Source organism: Microcaecilia unicolor, chromosome 6 (assembly GCF_901765095.1).
Source record: "Microcaecilia unicolor chromosome 6, aMicUni1.1, whole genome shotgun sequence".
NCBI classification, from domain to species: Eukaryota; Metazoa; Chordata; class Amphibia; order Gymnophiona; family Siphonopidae; genus Microcaecilia; species Microcaecilia unicolor.
In genome coordinates, this window is record NC_044036.1 from 14444867 (window position 1) to 14462282 (window position 17416).

General features: G+C 47.3%; 1 protein-coding gene across 1 annotated transcript in view; it reads left to right on the plus strand.

The window, feature by feature from the left end:
• The first annotated feature begins 5353 nt into the window (after window positions 1-5353).
• LOC115472003 (vitamin D3 hydroxylase-associated protein-like) overlaps window positions 5354-17416 on the plus strand; it is an 85126-nt gene continuing 73063 nt past the window's right edge. The window contains exon 1 of the mRNA XM_030206028.1: window positions 5354-5582. Coding sequence (XP_030061888.1) covers window positions 5373-5582 — 210 coding nt within the window. The 5' untranslated portion in view covers window positions 5354-5372. The remainder of the gene's footprint in view (window positions 5583-17416) is intronic.

Here is a 17416-nt window from a genome sequence, read left to right on the forward strand (position 1 = left end):
CCTTTGAGCAGGGACCGTCCTTCTTTGTTAATTTGTACAGCGCTGCGTAACCCTAGTAGCGCTCTAGAAATGTTAAGTAGTATTAGTAGTAGTTTATAGAATGGCGCTGGGCATGAATTTTTCCTGGCACTTTAAACTGAATCCAGCTCTTAAAGTGTGACTTAGTGTGCAAGACCTGCTATGGGACAAATACGATACCCTGCTACTCCAGTGCCATGATGGCATGTGCTAATTCGGGCATTAACTGCGTCTTGTGTTAGGGGGGGGGGGCGGGAACTAGGCAGGTCATGGGTGGAGAATGGGTGTGGTCTGCATACTGCAGATAGCGTGAGTTACTAACTGGCACTTGTGCAGTTAACTCAGGATCTCTTACGGCCTCGAGAGGAGGTGCCAGGTGTATCCCTACTAATTGCAACCAGGCTTAACACGCTAATGAATATTTCAGTGTGGTAACTGTGCTCACTGCATGTTCATTTTTGCTGTTAAGACATGGTCAGAGCAAAATTATAACGTGCTTTAGAAAAAGGGCCCTTTTTAGTGTCATAAAGAGATATGGGGGTTCTTAAAGCATAGGATGAGCGGCAGCCTCAGGCCTGGGTTTATCTCTTGACATGCACAGAGGGGGGAGAAGTCCTGCCATTGTATAAGAGGAAAAGTACAAATCCTAAATCTTAAATCATGGAGGCTTTTCAGATGACAGTAGACAGGATTGGCTTCCATGAGACCAGCAAAACTTACTGGAGCCAAGTGCAGAGAGTTTGCTAAATCTGTTCTTCCAGACAAATATTTCATTCAAGGAACTGGGACTTCAAGTAAATGACAGCAGATAAAGACCTGTACGGTCCCATATAGTCTGCCCAACAAGATAAACTCATTTTACATGGTATGTGATACTTTATATGTATACCTGAGTTTGATTTGTCCTTGCCTTTCTCAGGGCACAGACCCTAGAAGTCTGCCCAGCCAGGGCCGTGCCTAGGGTCTCTGGCGCCCCCCTGCAGACTATCAATTGGCGCCCCCCCCCCCCCCCCGTGAAAATGATCACGCCCCCCCCCCCATGAAAATGATCGCTCACCACTTGCCACACTGAAAGGAATTGTCAGCAATATTCTTAGAAACAAATTGGTATACATTGCAAAATAAGATAGCAGATGTAAATTCTCAAAGTGGACATATTCCAAATGCTAAAATGAAAATAAAATGATTTTTTTTCTACCTTTGTTGTCTGGTGACTTTCTTTTTTCAATCATGCTGGTCCAGTATCTGATTCTGCTGCTATCTGTCCTCTTAACTCCATTTCCAGGGCTTCCTTTCCATTTATTTCTTTACTTTTCTCCTTTCTTCTTCATTTCTTGCTCTATATCCATTTCCAGCAATTTCTCCTCTCTCCCTGGGTCCTGCCCTCCCATCCATGTCCATTCTTGTCCCTCTCTGCCCTTCCCTCCTCCATCCATAGCCAGCAATCCTCCTCTCTCCCCTCCCCTCCATTTCCAGCAATTTGTCCTCTCCCTGGGCCCCCATGTCCATCCTTGTCCCTCTCTGCCCTTCCCTCCTCCATCCATAGCCAGCAATCCTCTCTCCCCTCCCCTTCCAGCAATTTGTCCTCTCCCTGGGCCCTGCCCTCCCATCGATGCCTCTCTGCCCTCCCATCCATGCCTCTCTGCCCTTCCCTCCGCGCCCTGGGGCCTTTAAATCTTTTACTTCTGGTCGCAGCAGCGTCAGTGAAAGCGGAGCGCTGCCGACATCTCCCTTCCCTTTGCGCTCTTGGTTCCCTCAGTGTCCGCCTTCTTCTGACGTCAGAAGAAGGCGGGACACTGAGGGAACCAACGAGTGCAAGGGAAGGGAGACGTCGGCAGCAGTGGCGTAGCTAGGGTAGTTGACACCCGGGGCCAGTCATTTTTTTAACACCCCCCCCCCCCCCCCCCAAATCCAGTACTAGGCATACCGAGAATACAAAACACGACCTATAGAGCAATTTTACCATACCATAAGCAGTCGTTTCTATGAGTCACACAAGGAAAAGGAAAGCATCTTAAGCACTACAGTGAGCACTAGAACATCAATTCACCTATTGTAAAACGAAACCAGACAGAATAGTACAGATCGTCGATCCTGCACAGTCAATGCCAACTGAAAGCCATGTCTTTTTCACAAACACAGATACACCCTAATCCACTATTGAATAAGTAATCATAAACTTTCTATTTAGACAAAAATTAAACTGAACCCCCAATGCCAGACTCTGCATACAATGCAACGCCACTGAAACAGAAAATGTCTCCTAGTACTGTGCAAAATATAAAGACAGCAGATGTAAATTTGAAAAAACTAACAAATACCAATCACCACTTTACAAATTAACAAATAGAAATAAAACAAATACAGAAAATAAAATAATACCATTTTATTGGACTAATACATTTAACTTCCAGAGGCCAAAATCTCCTTCCTCAGGTCAATACAGTATAGTGCTGTTACAGTATCCTATCCTGATCTGAGGAAGGGGGTTTTGTTCTCTGAAAGTTAAGTCAAAATGTATTAAAATTAGTCCAATAAAAAGATTACCTTATTTACATGTTCTATTTATAAACATTTATTAACACAGCTACAATACTATATCCTAAAGCAAAATAATAAAAATATATATTTACAGTTTGTTGTCTTTGGTTTCTGCTTTCCTCATCTTCTTTTCACCGTCTTCCTTCCATCCAGCATCTGTCTTCGCTCTCTCTCTGCCATCCAGTGTCTGCCCTCTCTAATGTGCCTTCCATCCACCATCTGCCCCAGTCTGCCATCTCTCTCTCCCCCTTCCATCCACCATCTGCCCTCTCTCTCTCCTTTCCCTCCAGCATTTGCCCTCTATCTCTGCCCCTTCCATCCACTGTCTGCTCTTTCACTCCCTTCTATCCACTGTCTGCCCTTTCTCTCTGCTCCTTCGATTCACCATTTGCCCTCTCTCTTTCCCCCTCCCATCCATTCAGGGTCTGCCCTCCCTCTCACTCCCCATTCCATCCAGGATCTATCCCCCCTCTCTCAATGCCCCCTCTTTTCGGCTCCCAGTTCCCACCTGCGGCTGCCCCTAGTTCCAGATCCATTGATTCTCCCATCCACCTCTGCCCCAGGCATGACCCCATTCTCCCTCCTGCTCACTTTTCAGACCCCAGTTCCAGATCCATGCCCCTTCTCCCATCTGTCTCCCACCCAGTCCCTTCTGCTATCCAAGTGCCCCCACCCTCACCCCATCTGTCTCCCACCCAGTCCCTTCTGCCCATCCGAGTCCCCCTCACCCCATCTGTGTCCCACCCAGTCCCTTCTGCTATCCAAGTGCCCCCACCCTCACCCTATCATCTGTCTCCCACCCAGTCCCTTCTGCCCATCCGAGTCCCCCTCACCCCATCTGTCTCCCACCCAGTCCCTTCTGCTATCCAAGTGCCCCGCACCCTCACCCCATCATATGTCTCCCACCCAGTCCCTTCTGCCCATCCGAGTCCCCCTCACCCCATCTGTCTCCCACCTAGTCCCTTCTGCTATCCAAGTGCCCCCACCCTCACCCCATCTGTCTCCCACCCAGTCCCTTCTGCCCATCCGAGTCCCCCTCACCCCATCTTTCTCCTACCCAGTCCCTTCTGCTATCCAAATGCCCCCCACCCTCACCCCATCTGTCTCCCACCCAGTCCCTTCTGCCCATCCGAGTCCCCCTCACCCCATCTGGCTCCCACCCAGTCCCTTCTGCTATCCGAGTCCCCCCCACCTTCACCCCATCTGTCCCCCACCCTCACCCTGCCTCGTCTTCTCCCTGCCACCCGGTCTTTAAAAATAAATTGCCGACGCGATAGGGAGCGCAGCACCTCGTGTGCAAGTAAAAGAAGCGGATCCGATCATCTCATTGGGCCTTCCTTCACTGTCCCGCCCTAGAGGAAATAGGAAGTTGCGTCAGAGGAGGGCGGGACAGTGAGGGAAGGCCCAATGAGATGATCGGATCCGCTTCTTTTACTTGCACACGAGGTGCTGCGCTCGCTATTCGCGTCGGCAATTTATTTTTAAAGGGCTGGTGCGGGGGAGGGGCTGCCAGGAAGAAGAGCAGTGGGAGCGGCGGCACCCCCCTTTTTTATGACACTCGGGGCGGACCGCCCCCACCGCCCCGCCCTTGCTGGTCGGCAGCGCTTTCACTGACGCTGCTGCGACCCAGGTAAAATATTTAAAGGCCTTTGCGGGCGCGGGGCGAGGGTAAGCACCGCGGCGGCGCCCTCCAGAGGTGGGCGCCCCCCTGCGGCGCTTACCTCGCTTACCGCATGGGCACGGCCCTGTGCCCAGCACTGTTCTAGTACTAAGTTCTGAAGCTAGCGTCGAAGCCTCTTAAAATTTACACTCGAGCCCATCCCTATCTATTCAGTCACAATGAGGGCGTAGACCGTAGAAGTCTGCCCAGCTCCCAGCATCGCCACGCAATCTCCGCTAAGATTCCACGGAACCATTCCTTCTAAACAGGATTCCTTTGTGTTTATCCCATGCATGTTTGAATTCCATTGTCGCTTTCATCTCCACCACCTCCCGCGGGAGGGCATTCCGCATATCCATCACCCTCCTCGTGGAAAAATACTTTGTGACATTACTCCTGAGACTGCCCCCTTCAACCTCAATTCCAGGGGCGTAGCCAGACACCTAATTTTGGGTGGGCCTGGGCCCAAGATGGGTGGGCAGAAGAACTCCGCCTTCTCCCACAAGTGATTTGGTCTCTCCCTCTCTCCCCTGAATGCCATATGGTCCCTCAAACATCCCCCCTTCCCTGCATGCCTTTTAAATAGCAGATTTTCACCAGCAGCGAGCATCAACTAATACACACTGCTCATGTTGGCCCCACGGTCTTCCCTCTGATGCAACTTCCTGTTTCCGCATAAGTGGGTATACATCAGGGGGAAGGCTGTGGGGCCAGTGTGAGCTGTATGTATCAGTCACTGCTCACTGCAGGCGAAGATCTGCTATTTACAAGGTACGTAGGAGGGACAGTTGTTGGGAGCTTTTGGCTGGTGGGGCTTGGGGATCCCTGCCAGCCACATCATAGGTGTACTGCTACTGGGATGGCTCGGGCCCACCCAGGCCCACCCTTGGCTACGCCACTGCTCAATTCATGTCTTCTAGTTCTACCACCTTCCTGTCTCCGGAAAAGGTTTGTTTGGGGATTAATATAGCTGTAGCCAGAAGCAGCCTGCACTAAGAAATTCTGTTTCCAAAGCAGTTGGCTCAGGTGTGGCTTTTAGAGAATCCAGTTTAGGCTTTGAACTTCTGCCCAGGATAGTTTTTATGAGGCTGCAGGGTGTGTACCAGTTACTATATATGCCAGAGAGCACCGGAGTGCTGAAGGTCTTTGAAGGATGATTGCCGAGAGACTGAGTCACCACCTGCCCCACATCGAGGTGAATCCTCGCATCCTCTCGGCCCTGGTGTGTGGTTCAGCAGTTGCCCTCCTAGCAGTAAAATGGACCCGACAGAGGAGACTGAAACAGAAGCTGGAAGAGGCAAGGAGAAAGCGAGAGCATGCCCTGTTACAAATGGAAAAGATGTCTCTCCAGTTTAAACAGCAGGTACGGCTGTCAGTTAAATTGAACGTTCAAAGTTGCATATGTTTTCAGTAGCACTAACTGTAAGTATCAGTGTTTAAATGACTAGCCTACATGTTTAAAGTTTAATTACCTGTCATTATCACTTGCCTTTTGATGTTTAATTGTTATTTTATACAGGGCTTTTTTTGAGGGGGTACTTGGGGGTACTGAGTACTGGCACCTTTTCTATTGTCTGCTAAAATTGACTAATGGACTCCAAGCTTTTAATGAAAGAGCTCAGGCTCTACACAACAATTCTGCCTTGTCATGGATTCTCTGACTGGTTGCAGGAGGCCTGGCTATTGTGGGTGGGTTCCTCAGTGATCACCCCCACCCTTGAAGGGTGGTCTGGCATTTGAGTACCGGCACCTTTTTTGCTAGAAAAGATGCACTGATTTTATATCTTATTCTCAATTTGTATAATTGTTTTTCTTGTACTGTAGCTTGCACTACAGACTTTGTAAGCCACTTTGAGCCTGCGATCAGTGGGAAAATGTGGGATATAAATGTAATAATAATAATAATAATAATATCTGGTACTCATGCATCATAACTTGTATGTAGAATTTACGTGCCCAGTAGCTGAATTTCACTGCTGAACTGTATCACAAATTCTGTGTTCCCCAACAACTCGCCCTACAAAGAAATATTCAAATTATGGTTATCTCAGGAGCAGCATATGCTTCCTTCCACCGACAGACCCTTTGCTCAAAGCAGACATAGTAGCATAGTAACATAGTAGATGACGGCAGAAAAAGACCTGCACGGTCCATCCAGTCTGCCCAACAAGATAACTCATATTTGCTACTTTTTGTGTATATCCTACTTTGATTTGTACCTGTGCTCTTCAGGGCACAGACCGTATAAGTCTGCCCCGCCTCCCGATCAGACAGGTTTTCTGTTTGTGCGGTGACTCTACAGCAGCGAATGTCAACCTTTTTCATCTCACTGCACACGGACCAGGCGTTGAAATTGTCAAGGCACACCATGAGTTTTTTAAGGCTAGTATCTTCTCAACCCCCCCCCTTCTCGCCCTGCCTTGCCCCCTTGAGTTGCTTCCCCTCCCACACACTTTACTTTGAAAAGAAAACCCCAATTATTCTATAATATTATTTGATAAAGGCAAGATATCACCTCTTCAAACAAGCCCACCCACATGACCCGACTTAACGAGCCTAATCCACGCCACTAACCTTACCCATACCTTTACCCTCCCCCTACACATCTCCCTCTTGTCCTACTTAACACAACCACTCCTTAGACCTACTATCCTAACTATGTTATCTCTGTGATACTTTGTAAGCCGCACTGAACCTGCTATCGAGCGGGAAAGAGCGGGGTATAAATGCTACAAATAAAAAATAAATAAAAATTTAAGTGCTCCTAAGAAATAAGAAAAAAAAAAGAAGAAAACAGGAAGAAAAATTCAGCAGGCAACTGCAGGAGAAAGAAGCTTCAACAACAACTTTGACTGACACTTCAGTTACCTTGATCCTGAGAAGAAAAACAATTTCTGGATGTCCCCCGACGCCGGTACTCTGTGAATATGCGAAACTGAGCATGCGCAGAGTACCCGCAGCGGCGGCTTAGAAAGCAGTTGCGGACTGCTGAGCTGTGCTTGGGGGCTCCTGGGCACCTTCGGGGACTTCTTCAGCTGACGGGGCTTGGGGATCCCTGCCAGCCACCACAGCCACAGAGTTCCGTGGCACACCTGCAGACCATCCACGGCACACTGGTTGAAAATCACTGCGCTACAGAATTCCTGAGCATTTTTATGTTGGGTGTCAAAAGATTGCTTTCAAACGGGGCCAGACGTTGCAAAATAACACAAAACCCCTCAAAACCTATATAGGAAACCTATCACACTGTAACAGCCCAAACCCTGCTACGAAAAGACAGTGCTATAAATATTACAGGGGGCCTTTAGAGCACCAATATATCTGCTAGTGAGAAACTAGATCCAGCTGGACTGTTGCAGGTTCCTACACTGATACCACCTGCCAGTAGAATCCTTCACCTCACTCTACATGTGCAAAACATGGACAGACCCTCACCTCATACGAAATAGGGAACCATAAAACGCATGCAGACAAAAACTGAAACGGAGACCTCCAAGAAAGCCAGACTCTGTAAGCAGTGTAATACTGGTAAATGAGAAGCAGAAATGCATTTTCTCTTGTACTGTTCTTGAATACAAAACAGAAAGGATGCACGTTTCCCAAATAGGACACATCACAATCCTTAGAGAGTATCAAACATATATTTTACCTTTGTAGTCCGGGCACTATTTGTTGCAGTCAGGGGCGGATTGAGGGTGGTCTGGGCTCCCTGCCCAGCTGCTGCCCCGGTCCAAACTGAGGTCCTGGTAGTCTGGTGGCCTGTGCCTGGGGGTGGGGGTGGGGAATGTTCTTTCCTGCACGCTGCCCTGCCACTATTCCCCTGCCTGCCAGCACCATCAAAATGGTGGCCAAGACTTCCCGCGGTAGTCTCAGGGGTCTCGACAGTCTTGTGAGACTTCTGCAGGGAGTCATGGCCGCCATTTTTAAAATACGGTGGTGCCAGGTTGGAGGGGGGTGGAATAGCGGCAGCCCAGTGGGCCGGACAGGAAAGAACATGTTCCCCCCCCCCCCCCCCGCTGAGGCCACTAGATCACCAGCGGTGCGCCGGGCATCCGAGCAGAGCCTCTGGGCCCTCGGGGCACTGCCAGGTTGCCCGAATGGTCAGTCTGGCCCTGGTTCCAGTCTTCTAAATTCTGAACATATAACTTCTTGGCCTACTCCAAATTTATTCCTCTTTTCTAGATGCGTAACTTAGGCCGTTTTAAAATACAAAATAGCCAAACAATTATTTAGGTAATTATTAAAGCACCTTTTTGGGGAGTCACGTGATGCTAGGCGAGGGATAGGACGCCGCAGGGGAGAGCTCTGAAACCCCGGTGTAACATCAACCCCTCTAACGGCCGAAATCGACAAGAGAACAACCCATACGGAGTATAAATAGAAATAGAACATTACCAGGGGAAAAAGCTGAGAAGATCCGCCGAAAATATCAATAGTATGGCATCCAAATCGCAGCGGAAAGATGGAGCACGAGGGCGGACTGGAGAAGGCAAAATGGCGGACGCGGGTCCCTCGGGAGAAACTGTAAGCTCTATCTGGGCGGCAGAAATAGCGGCGGAGGTCTCACAACTGCTGGAGTCATCAGTAGATGTTAAACTGCAGAGAATCTCCGAAAAGCTTGATAATATGGATGGCAAGCTAGAAGGACTAAAGAATGATATGGCGGGATTCCAGCAAAGACTGTCAGAGTTAGAAGATCGGAGTGCACAGCAGGAGGGCCGTGATAAGGACTGGCAGAAGAGGATTACCCAACTAGAAACGAAATTGGAAGACTTAGAAAACAGAGCAAGAAGAAACAATCTCAGACTAGTGGGGATCCCGGAAGCTATAAGAGAAGTGGATCTGCGCGAAGTTTTAGAGTCCTGGCTACCAAAGGTCTTGCAAGTTAAAGCCCTGGAGAATAACCTAAAGATAGAGCGTGCACACCGTTTGGGACAGTTGAGATCGGGAGAGATGCGTCCGCGAGTTGTAATTTGCAAAATCTTAAATTACACTCATAAACAGGAGATCTTGAGAGCGTGGCGATCCCTGGGAAAAGTATGTTATGAAGAGCAGAGGGTGTTGTGTTTTCAGGATTTCTCGGCTGCAGTGGCGGCGCAACGCAAGCAATTTGTGGGGCCCTGCACGGAGCTTCATCAACGCCGAGTTCGCTTTGCCTTGTTGTACCCGGCACGCCTGAGGGTTCACTATGATGGTCAGACACGACTATTTACGGCCCCAGCGGAGGCGATGCAGTTCGCCAAGGAGATCAAAGGAGGCATGGTGCAGGATGCGGAGGAGACAGTGCGCTGACAGAAGTAGAGACACCCGTACAGGAGTTTGGATGGTGGGGATCAATCGGAATAGATGCAGGAGAAATGAACCCACTTTGACAGAGCTGGAGCAGAAACTGGAGACGGCGGTCGAGTAAGACCTCACATGCAACAGCAATAGAGTCCCATGTTTGGGGATTTAAAAGTTTGGAATGTGTTTTTACAGTTTAATAAACCAATTATCTGAAAGAGACTTGGGGTTTGAAAGGGACTTATAGGCTAAGAGGAACTACATTAGCCTAAATATGGGAAGAGGGTTTAAGCAATTTACGAGGTCATGTTGAAAAGGGTTGTTTGTGTTAATTTAGAGTTAAGGGTAGAGGGGGAGGGGTAGAGCAAACACGTGACCAGTTCTCAGATGAGAACACTATCTGGTGGTATGGGGAGAGGGGAAGGGAAGGGGGAGGGGAGGGGGGGGAGGGGGGAATTCGGGGTTTTTTTCTTTGGGAATGCATTTGCTGTGATTGATATTATTTGCCCGCTGACTGTATACATTAGAGGGGATCTATGGAAGACACAATGGTCAAGAGGGGAGGCACTTAAGGGCTGGGAGGTGCGGTCCCCACATGATAGGAAAGAAATCACACGGAGTTATGTGCTATTTTGGAGTGATGGGGCAGGTTAAGTTGCTATCGTGGAATGTGGGGGGGGTCTCATCGCCCGTAAAGCGGAAGAAAATTTTACAGGCTTTGCAGCGTCATGCAGCGGACGTTGTGTTTCTTCAAGAAACGCACCTGACTTCAGTAGAGCACAATAAATTCCGGCAGGGGTGGGTAGAAACAGTAGTCGGAGCCCCAGCTCACAATAAGAAGGCAGGTGTGCTGATTTTGTTTCGAAAGGGGCTGCGGCTGGTCATAAAGTCAGTTAAGAGGAGTGCAGTGGGCAGGTTCGTATTGGTAGAAGTAGAGATGGGGGGGATGCCCTATATCTTTTGTAATATATATGCACCAAATGTATATGATAAGAAATTTCACAAAGAAATCATAACATTGCTGACACCATACCAGAGGGGGAATGTGGTGCTTGGGGGAGATTTTAATATGGTGTATGACCCATTAATGGATAAGACAGGTCGGGGGGGCTTGGGCCCTAGTCATTACTCTAGGGGACTACCGTTTTTGTGTTCCACATTAGATTTGATAGATGTGTGGAGAGTGCTACATCCAGGGTGCAGAGATTACACGCACTTATCTCGGGCTCACTCTTCCCTATCCCGAATTGATTACATCTTTGTTTCAAGCCCCCTTTTTTCTAAAACAGTGGAGGCAGAGATTGGGCCCAGCGAAATATCGGACCACTCCCCCATATGGGTGACTTTAGAAGGCACAGGAGATAAGAGAGGGCATGGGGGGTGGACGTTTCCATTTGAGCTTTATCAGGACACAAAATTCCAAGAACTTTTACAAGAAAAGTGGAGGGACTATGAGTATCATAATGAAGGGCACGTAGAACAACCTGGGTTGTATTGGGAAACAGCAAAAGCGGTCCTAAGAGGTGAGATAATCGCATATAGGGCATGGAAGAGGAAACGGAGAGATAAAGAGATACTGAGGTTGGAACGGGAGGTGAGAGTGCACCGGAAGAAATATGGGGCAGCTCAGACAGAAGAACAGAAGTTAATATATTTGGAGGCCCAGAGGGAATTGAATGAACTCATACAGGAGAGAGCACAGAAATCTATTCTGTATTATAAACATCAGATGTTCATGCACGGGAATAAGGCAGGTACTTTGCTGGGACGATTGGCAAAGGGGAAAAGAGATACATCTAGGATCTTGCAAGTGAAGAATCAAGAGGGCAGGCTACTTAGACTGGAACAGGACATAGTAGATAGTTTTAGGCAATACTATGAAAACCTGTATAAGGAGAACACAGACATAATACCTGACAGTGCATTGTTTTTGGATAATATTGACCTCCCACTGTTGACAGACTCCCAGAAACAAAATCTTAATGCCCCCATTGAAGAGGGAGAGCTGATTTTAGCGCTACAACAGAGCGATATTCACAAAGCGCCAGGGCCCGATGGATATAGCATAGCTTTTTATAAATTACTACAAGAACAGGTGACCCCGCCTTTATTAAAGCTTTTTAATTCCATGGCGGCCTCCGGGTCGACCCCAGAGACTTTAAGTATGGCCAAAATGATTGTGTTGCTAAAACCGGGTAAAGACCCGGAGGATATGGGTTCATATAGGCCAATATCCCTATTAAATTGCGATGTTAAACTCTACGCAAAAATTCTGGCAAATCGGTTGGCACGGGTGCTGCCGGGTCTGGTAGCAACCCCGCAGGTGGGGTTTGTAAAGGGTAGGTCAGTGGTAAGTAATGTGCGGGCTCTGTTAGCCTCGTTGGAACAGGTGGAGGAACAAGGACAGCCCTCTCTGCTAGTAAGTTTCGATGCAGAGAAGGCTTTTGACCGAGTGGTTTGGCAGTTTATGTTCGCAGTTCTGCAGAAAGTAGGTATAGAAGGTTTTTTTAGGACGGCGGTAGAGGCTCTGTACTCGAACCCTCAAGCGTTTTTGTGGATCAATGGCGAACGGTCGCAGACGTTCTCAATTAGGAGAGGGGTGAGGCAGGGATGCCCTCTCTCCCCATTACTTTTTGTGTTGACACTGGATCCCATGATTAGAGAGATTGAGTCCCACCCGGAAATTGCTGGGGTAGAATGGGGAAAGGTCAGATTTAAGATATCCGCATTCGCGGACGATATTCTGGTACATCTCACAGACCCCAGGAAATCTCTAGACAATTTGCTGGAATTATTCAGGGAGTATGGGGACTTTGCTGGATTTAGGGTCAACTTCTCAAAATCTTTGGCACTAACAACATCGGATAAAGTGCGGGGGGAGTGGGGAGAGGGGTTCCCATTAAAGTGGGCTAACGAAAGTTTGACATACTTAGGGGTGCAGGTAGCCATGAAAACTACGGCCTTCTATGGTCTTAATCTTACTAGGTTGCTGGACAACATGAGGCATAGGTTGCAAAAATGGGCAGTCTTACCGCTCTCGTTACATGGAAGAATTCAGCTGTTTCGCATGGCGGAATTCCCCAGGTGGCTGTATGTTTTGCAAGTTTTACCGTTACGTTTGAGCAACAAGGATCTTAGACAATTTCACAAGCATATACGACAGTTTATTTGGGGGGGAAAAAAGCCCAAGCTATCATTGGAACTGTTAATGGGATCTTGGAGGGTGGGAGGTATGGGGATCCCAGATATTAAAAAATACAATCAAGCATGTTTGCTACGACACCTGAGAGACTGGTTGTTAGATAAGCAGGATTTCACCCCAAGGGAGTTGGAACAGGCTTTTTTTGCACCATTTCACATACATTACCTACTGCATGGCCCACAGAGCTCGGTGCCCCATAAATTTAAGGATAGTTTACTATTAGGTCCTATGAGGGCGGTTTGGAAGGATTTGAATAGGTACTGGGGATTGGCAGCGGATACATCTGATATGTTGCCACTGCAAGGTAATCCTACGTTCACACCTGGAACCGAGAATAAGGTATTTAGAAGGTGGGCTTCTATGGGTATAACAAGATTAGAACATGTATTGGGGACTAGAGGGGGACTGATGAATCTGGGGGCGCTGGGGGTCGGCATAGACGTTAGCCATGAGTTTGCGCATCAGCAATTAGCCCACTATGTCAGAACCCTAAATGTGGAACAGTTGAATAGTGGGCATGGGAGGAAGGTAAGGGAATTCTTTAAAGAAATCCCGGGGTCACGGATCTCGATCTCAAGTTTGCATAAGCGACTGTGGGAGTTGAGACCCCAGAGAGATACAGCAGTAATCACAGCCCGTTGGGCTCGAGACATGCAGAGACCTAGCTTGAATTTGGATTATATAAAGTTGGTGTCCCGTATACCAGGGATCTCGGTACATGCAAATCTGAGGGAATGCCAATTTCGTATCCTATACAGAGCATACATGACTAAACCACAGGTGTTCAAGATGGGAGGGGTACCAGATCCATTATGCTCTAAGTGTCAACAGCGGGAAGGTACACTGTATCACTGCCTGTGGGAGTGCCCGGGTACACAAAGATATTGGCAATTGATTATAAAGTATTTGGAAGGCTTGGTAAAATCTAGAATAAGCTGCACTCCTCTGGGGATTTTATTCGACAAATATGAACTCTTTGCCTTACAGCGGGGGGGCCAACAGCAATTGATTCGTAAGGCCTGCCTGATAGGGAAGAAGGTGATCCTGAATGGATGGCTGACTGTGGACCCACCAGATTTTTGGCATTGGAGAAACAGATTTCATGACTTGCTGCTGCATGAACGCCGGGCGGTGGGACCCTCGCAAAAGAAAAGAACACGTTTTTTGGAGGTCTGGGGGCCTTATGTTCAGTCCCTGTCTCCAAGGGCACGAAGTTTAGTACTGAATGGATTCTAGTTTTTATTTAATTTTTTATTGGGGGGGGGGGGCTTCGTGGCTTGGGAATGGGGCTCAAAGAAGAATGGGAGGTGATAAGACAAAACCCTCCCATTTGCTCTACATTTCTCATACGGGCCCTCTACCAGTTTTTTGTGATGGGGGTAGGCGGTCTTATAGAGTATAGGGTCAGGAGATTAGGTTATAGATCATAATCTGTGTGCTCCTTGAGCTATTGAAGTATTGGGTGGGGGAGGGGGGAGGGACTGTTCATGCACGTCACAAGTTTATCAATGTGGTAAATGTCAGCTTTTGCTTAGTCTGATTTGTTTAAGATTTTCGATCCATTGTATATTGAACTTGAGGGAGGCATTCTTTGTTACATGATCAATAACATTTGTTGGAATTTAATTAGGGGGGGGAGGGGTGGGTGGGGGGAGGGAGGGAGGAGGGGAGAGGGGGGGATAAACATGGGGGGGGGGGAAAATTTGTATAGTGACTGGAGTTATGACATGGATAATTTGTAAGGGTCTCTTTTCATAGCATACTCTGTATTAGCTCTGTTACTATTAATAAAAAGATTTAAATATAAAGCACCTTTTTGAATTTATTTTAGAAAAATAATCTCTCTTAGCTGCCTGTACCTGTGAGTGGTAATTTAGCATGCTTTCAGTATAATTAGATTGTAATTCTCATATCTATGCATTTGCCTTTGACTCTCTGAACACCGTAGGAACTGCTTTGCCACCATCAAGTCCAAATTAAACCAGAGGGCAATCTTAACCCCTGAAAGTTTACTGATTGTATTACTAGAAGCCACAGCAGCAGCCCCCCTCAAGGCATCCATTCTATAACCCCAGACAAACACATTTTCTCCATGTAAGGCACATGAATGTTTAAAATACTTATGTGGCTATCCACCTTTATAATTGAAAGAGAAAAACGCCTAGATTTCGACCCAAATCGGGAGATAGACGTTTATCTCACAAAAACGAATAAATCGGTATAATGGAAAGCCGATTTTGGACGTTTTCAACTGCACTCCATCGCGGAAGCGTACAAAGTTGACGGGGGCGTGTCGGAGGCGTGGCGAAGGTGGAACTGTGGAGTGGTTATCGGCCGAGGAGAGATGGGCGCCTTTCGCCGATAATGGACAAAAAGTATGCGTTTGTAGCTAGAATTTAGGGCACTTTTCCTGGACCCTGTTTTTTCACGAATAAGGCCCCAAAAAGTGCCCTAAATGACCAGATTACCCCCAGAGGGAATCGGGGATGACCTCCCCTGACTCCCCCAGTGGTCACTAACCCCCTCCCACCACAAAAAAATAATGTTTCACAACTTTTTATTTTCACCCTCAAATGTCATACCCACCTCCCTGGCAGCAGTATGCAGGTCCCTGGAGCAGTTGTTAGGGGGTGCAGTGGACTTCAGGCAGGTGGACCCAGGCCCATCCCCCCCTACCTGTTACAATTGTGTTGCTTAATGCTTAGTCGTCCAACCCCCCCAAACCCACTGTACCCACATGTAGGTGCCCCCCGTCACCCCTTAGGGCTATAGTAATGGTGTAGACTTGTGGGCAGTGGGTTTTGAGGGGGATTTGGGGGGCTCAACACACAAGGGAAGGGTGCTATGCACCTGGGAGCTCTTTTACCTTTTTTTTTGTTTTTGTAAAAGTGCCCCCTAGGGTGTCCTGGCATGTGAGGGGGACCAGTGCACTACGACTCCTGGCCCCTCCCACGAACAAATGCCTTGGATTTATTCGTTTTTGAGCTGGGCGCTTTCATTTTCCATTATCACTGAAAAACAAAAACGCCCAGCTCACAAATTGTCGAATAAAACATGGACGTCTATTTTTTTCGAAAATATGGTTCGGTCCCCCCCTTCACGGACCCGTTCTCGGAGATAAACGCCCATGGAGATAGACGTTTTCATTCAATTATGCCTCCCCACGTATTCAATTAACCGTGTCAGTACTAGCAGCTGCTGCAAACTGTTTTATTATTAAAGAATCTTTTTATTGAAGAAAAACTACTAGTACAAAGCTGATAATTCCAAAAACAAGGGGAATAATGTTTGATATTTATTTATTTATTGCATTTGTATCCCACATTATCCCACCTATTTGCAGGCTCAATGTGGCTTACAAAGACCTGTTATGGCGTTGCCATTCCAGGATGTCAGATACAATTGGTAATGCAAAAAGACTATAGATAGGAAAAGAGATCTAAGCAGATAGTTATAGAAAGATGACTTTCAGAGCTGGGTAGTTTGGCGAAGTGCTAAAGTTAAGCTAAGGGTTCTCTTTGTAGGCCTTGTTGAAGAGATACGTCTTCAGAGATTTACAGAAGTTCGATGTTTCGTTGATTGATTTCAGGTCCGTTGGTAGTGCATTCCACATTTGCATGCTCTTGTAAGAGAAGCTACTTGCATGTGTTAGCTTGTATTTTAGCCCTTTACAGCTGGGGAAGTGTAGATTAAGAAATTTGCGAGATGATCCATTGGCATTTCTGGGGGGCAGGTCTACGAGGTCCAGCATGTAAGCCGGGGCGTCTCCGTGTATGATTTTGTGTACAATTGTACAAATCTTGAACGTGATACGTTCCTTCAGTGGGAGCCAGTGGAGTTTCTCTCTTAGGGGTTTTGCACTTTCATATTTTGTTTTACCAAATATGAGTCTGGCGGCGGTATTTTGAGCTGTTTGGAGTTTCTTGATAGTCTGTTCTTTGCAGCCAGTGTACAGTGCGTTGCAATAATCCAGGTGACTTAGTACCGTTGACTGTACCAGGTTACGGAAGATGGATCTCGGGAAGAAAGGTTTTACTCTTTTGAGTTTCCACATGGAGTGGAACATCTTTTTCAACACCCTCCGCTCCCCCGTTCCAGAAAAGTAAATGATACAGAGCAAATAACAGCTCAAGCTCTAGGTTCTGATGACCTCAAACCTAAAAGGCCCTCTCCACTCTAGTTATGCAGGGACAATAGTCCTATTCTGGAATCGATTAAGAACCTGGCTGTGTGCCCATGGCGAACGTGAGGCCAGATATGGATCCCAGATAAGAAGAAACGTCTTTTGCTGTTTTGGATGAGAACTCATCCCCATATGACTCCCAGAGCATCAAAGTATGCAGTTTATTCCTCCAAGACCAAAACGTAGGAAGGGTCTTCTGCGTCCAGTAATTAATATACATTTCTTACCCACAATATTTTAAAGCATTTATATGGTTGGTGCTTTCATGAGCTGCATAACTATTTTTGAATGCAGACTGAGGGTGCTTTCAATGTACCCCCAAAACATCTCAAGCAGCAATTCTTCATAGCCAAGGGGTTACTGATTTCTAATGAAAGACTTTCACTGCTGTATCAGGCCCAGAAACCTTTAAATATAAAAAAATCCATGCGGAGTGAGAACAAGGTTCATCAAGTGGCCAGTCTGGATCCCGGAAATATATCCAAGTTCTCACAGCTGATTTATAGGGTAATAATTTTTATGAACTTGG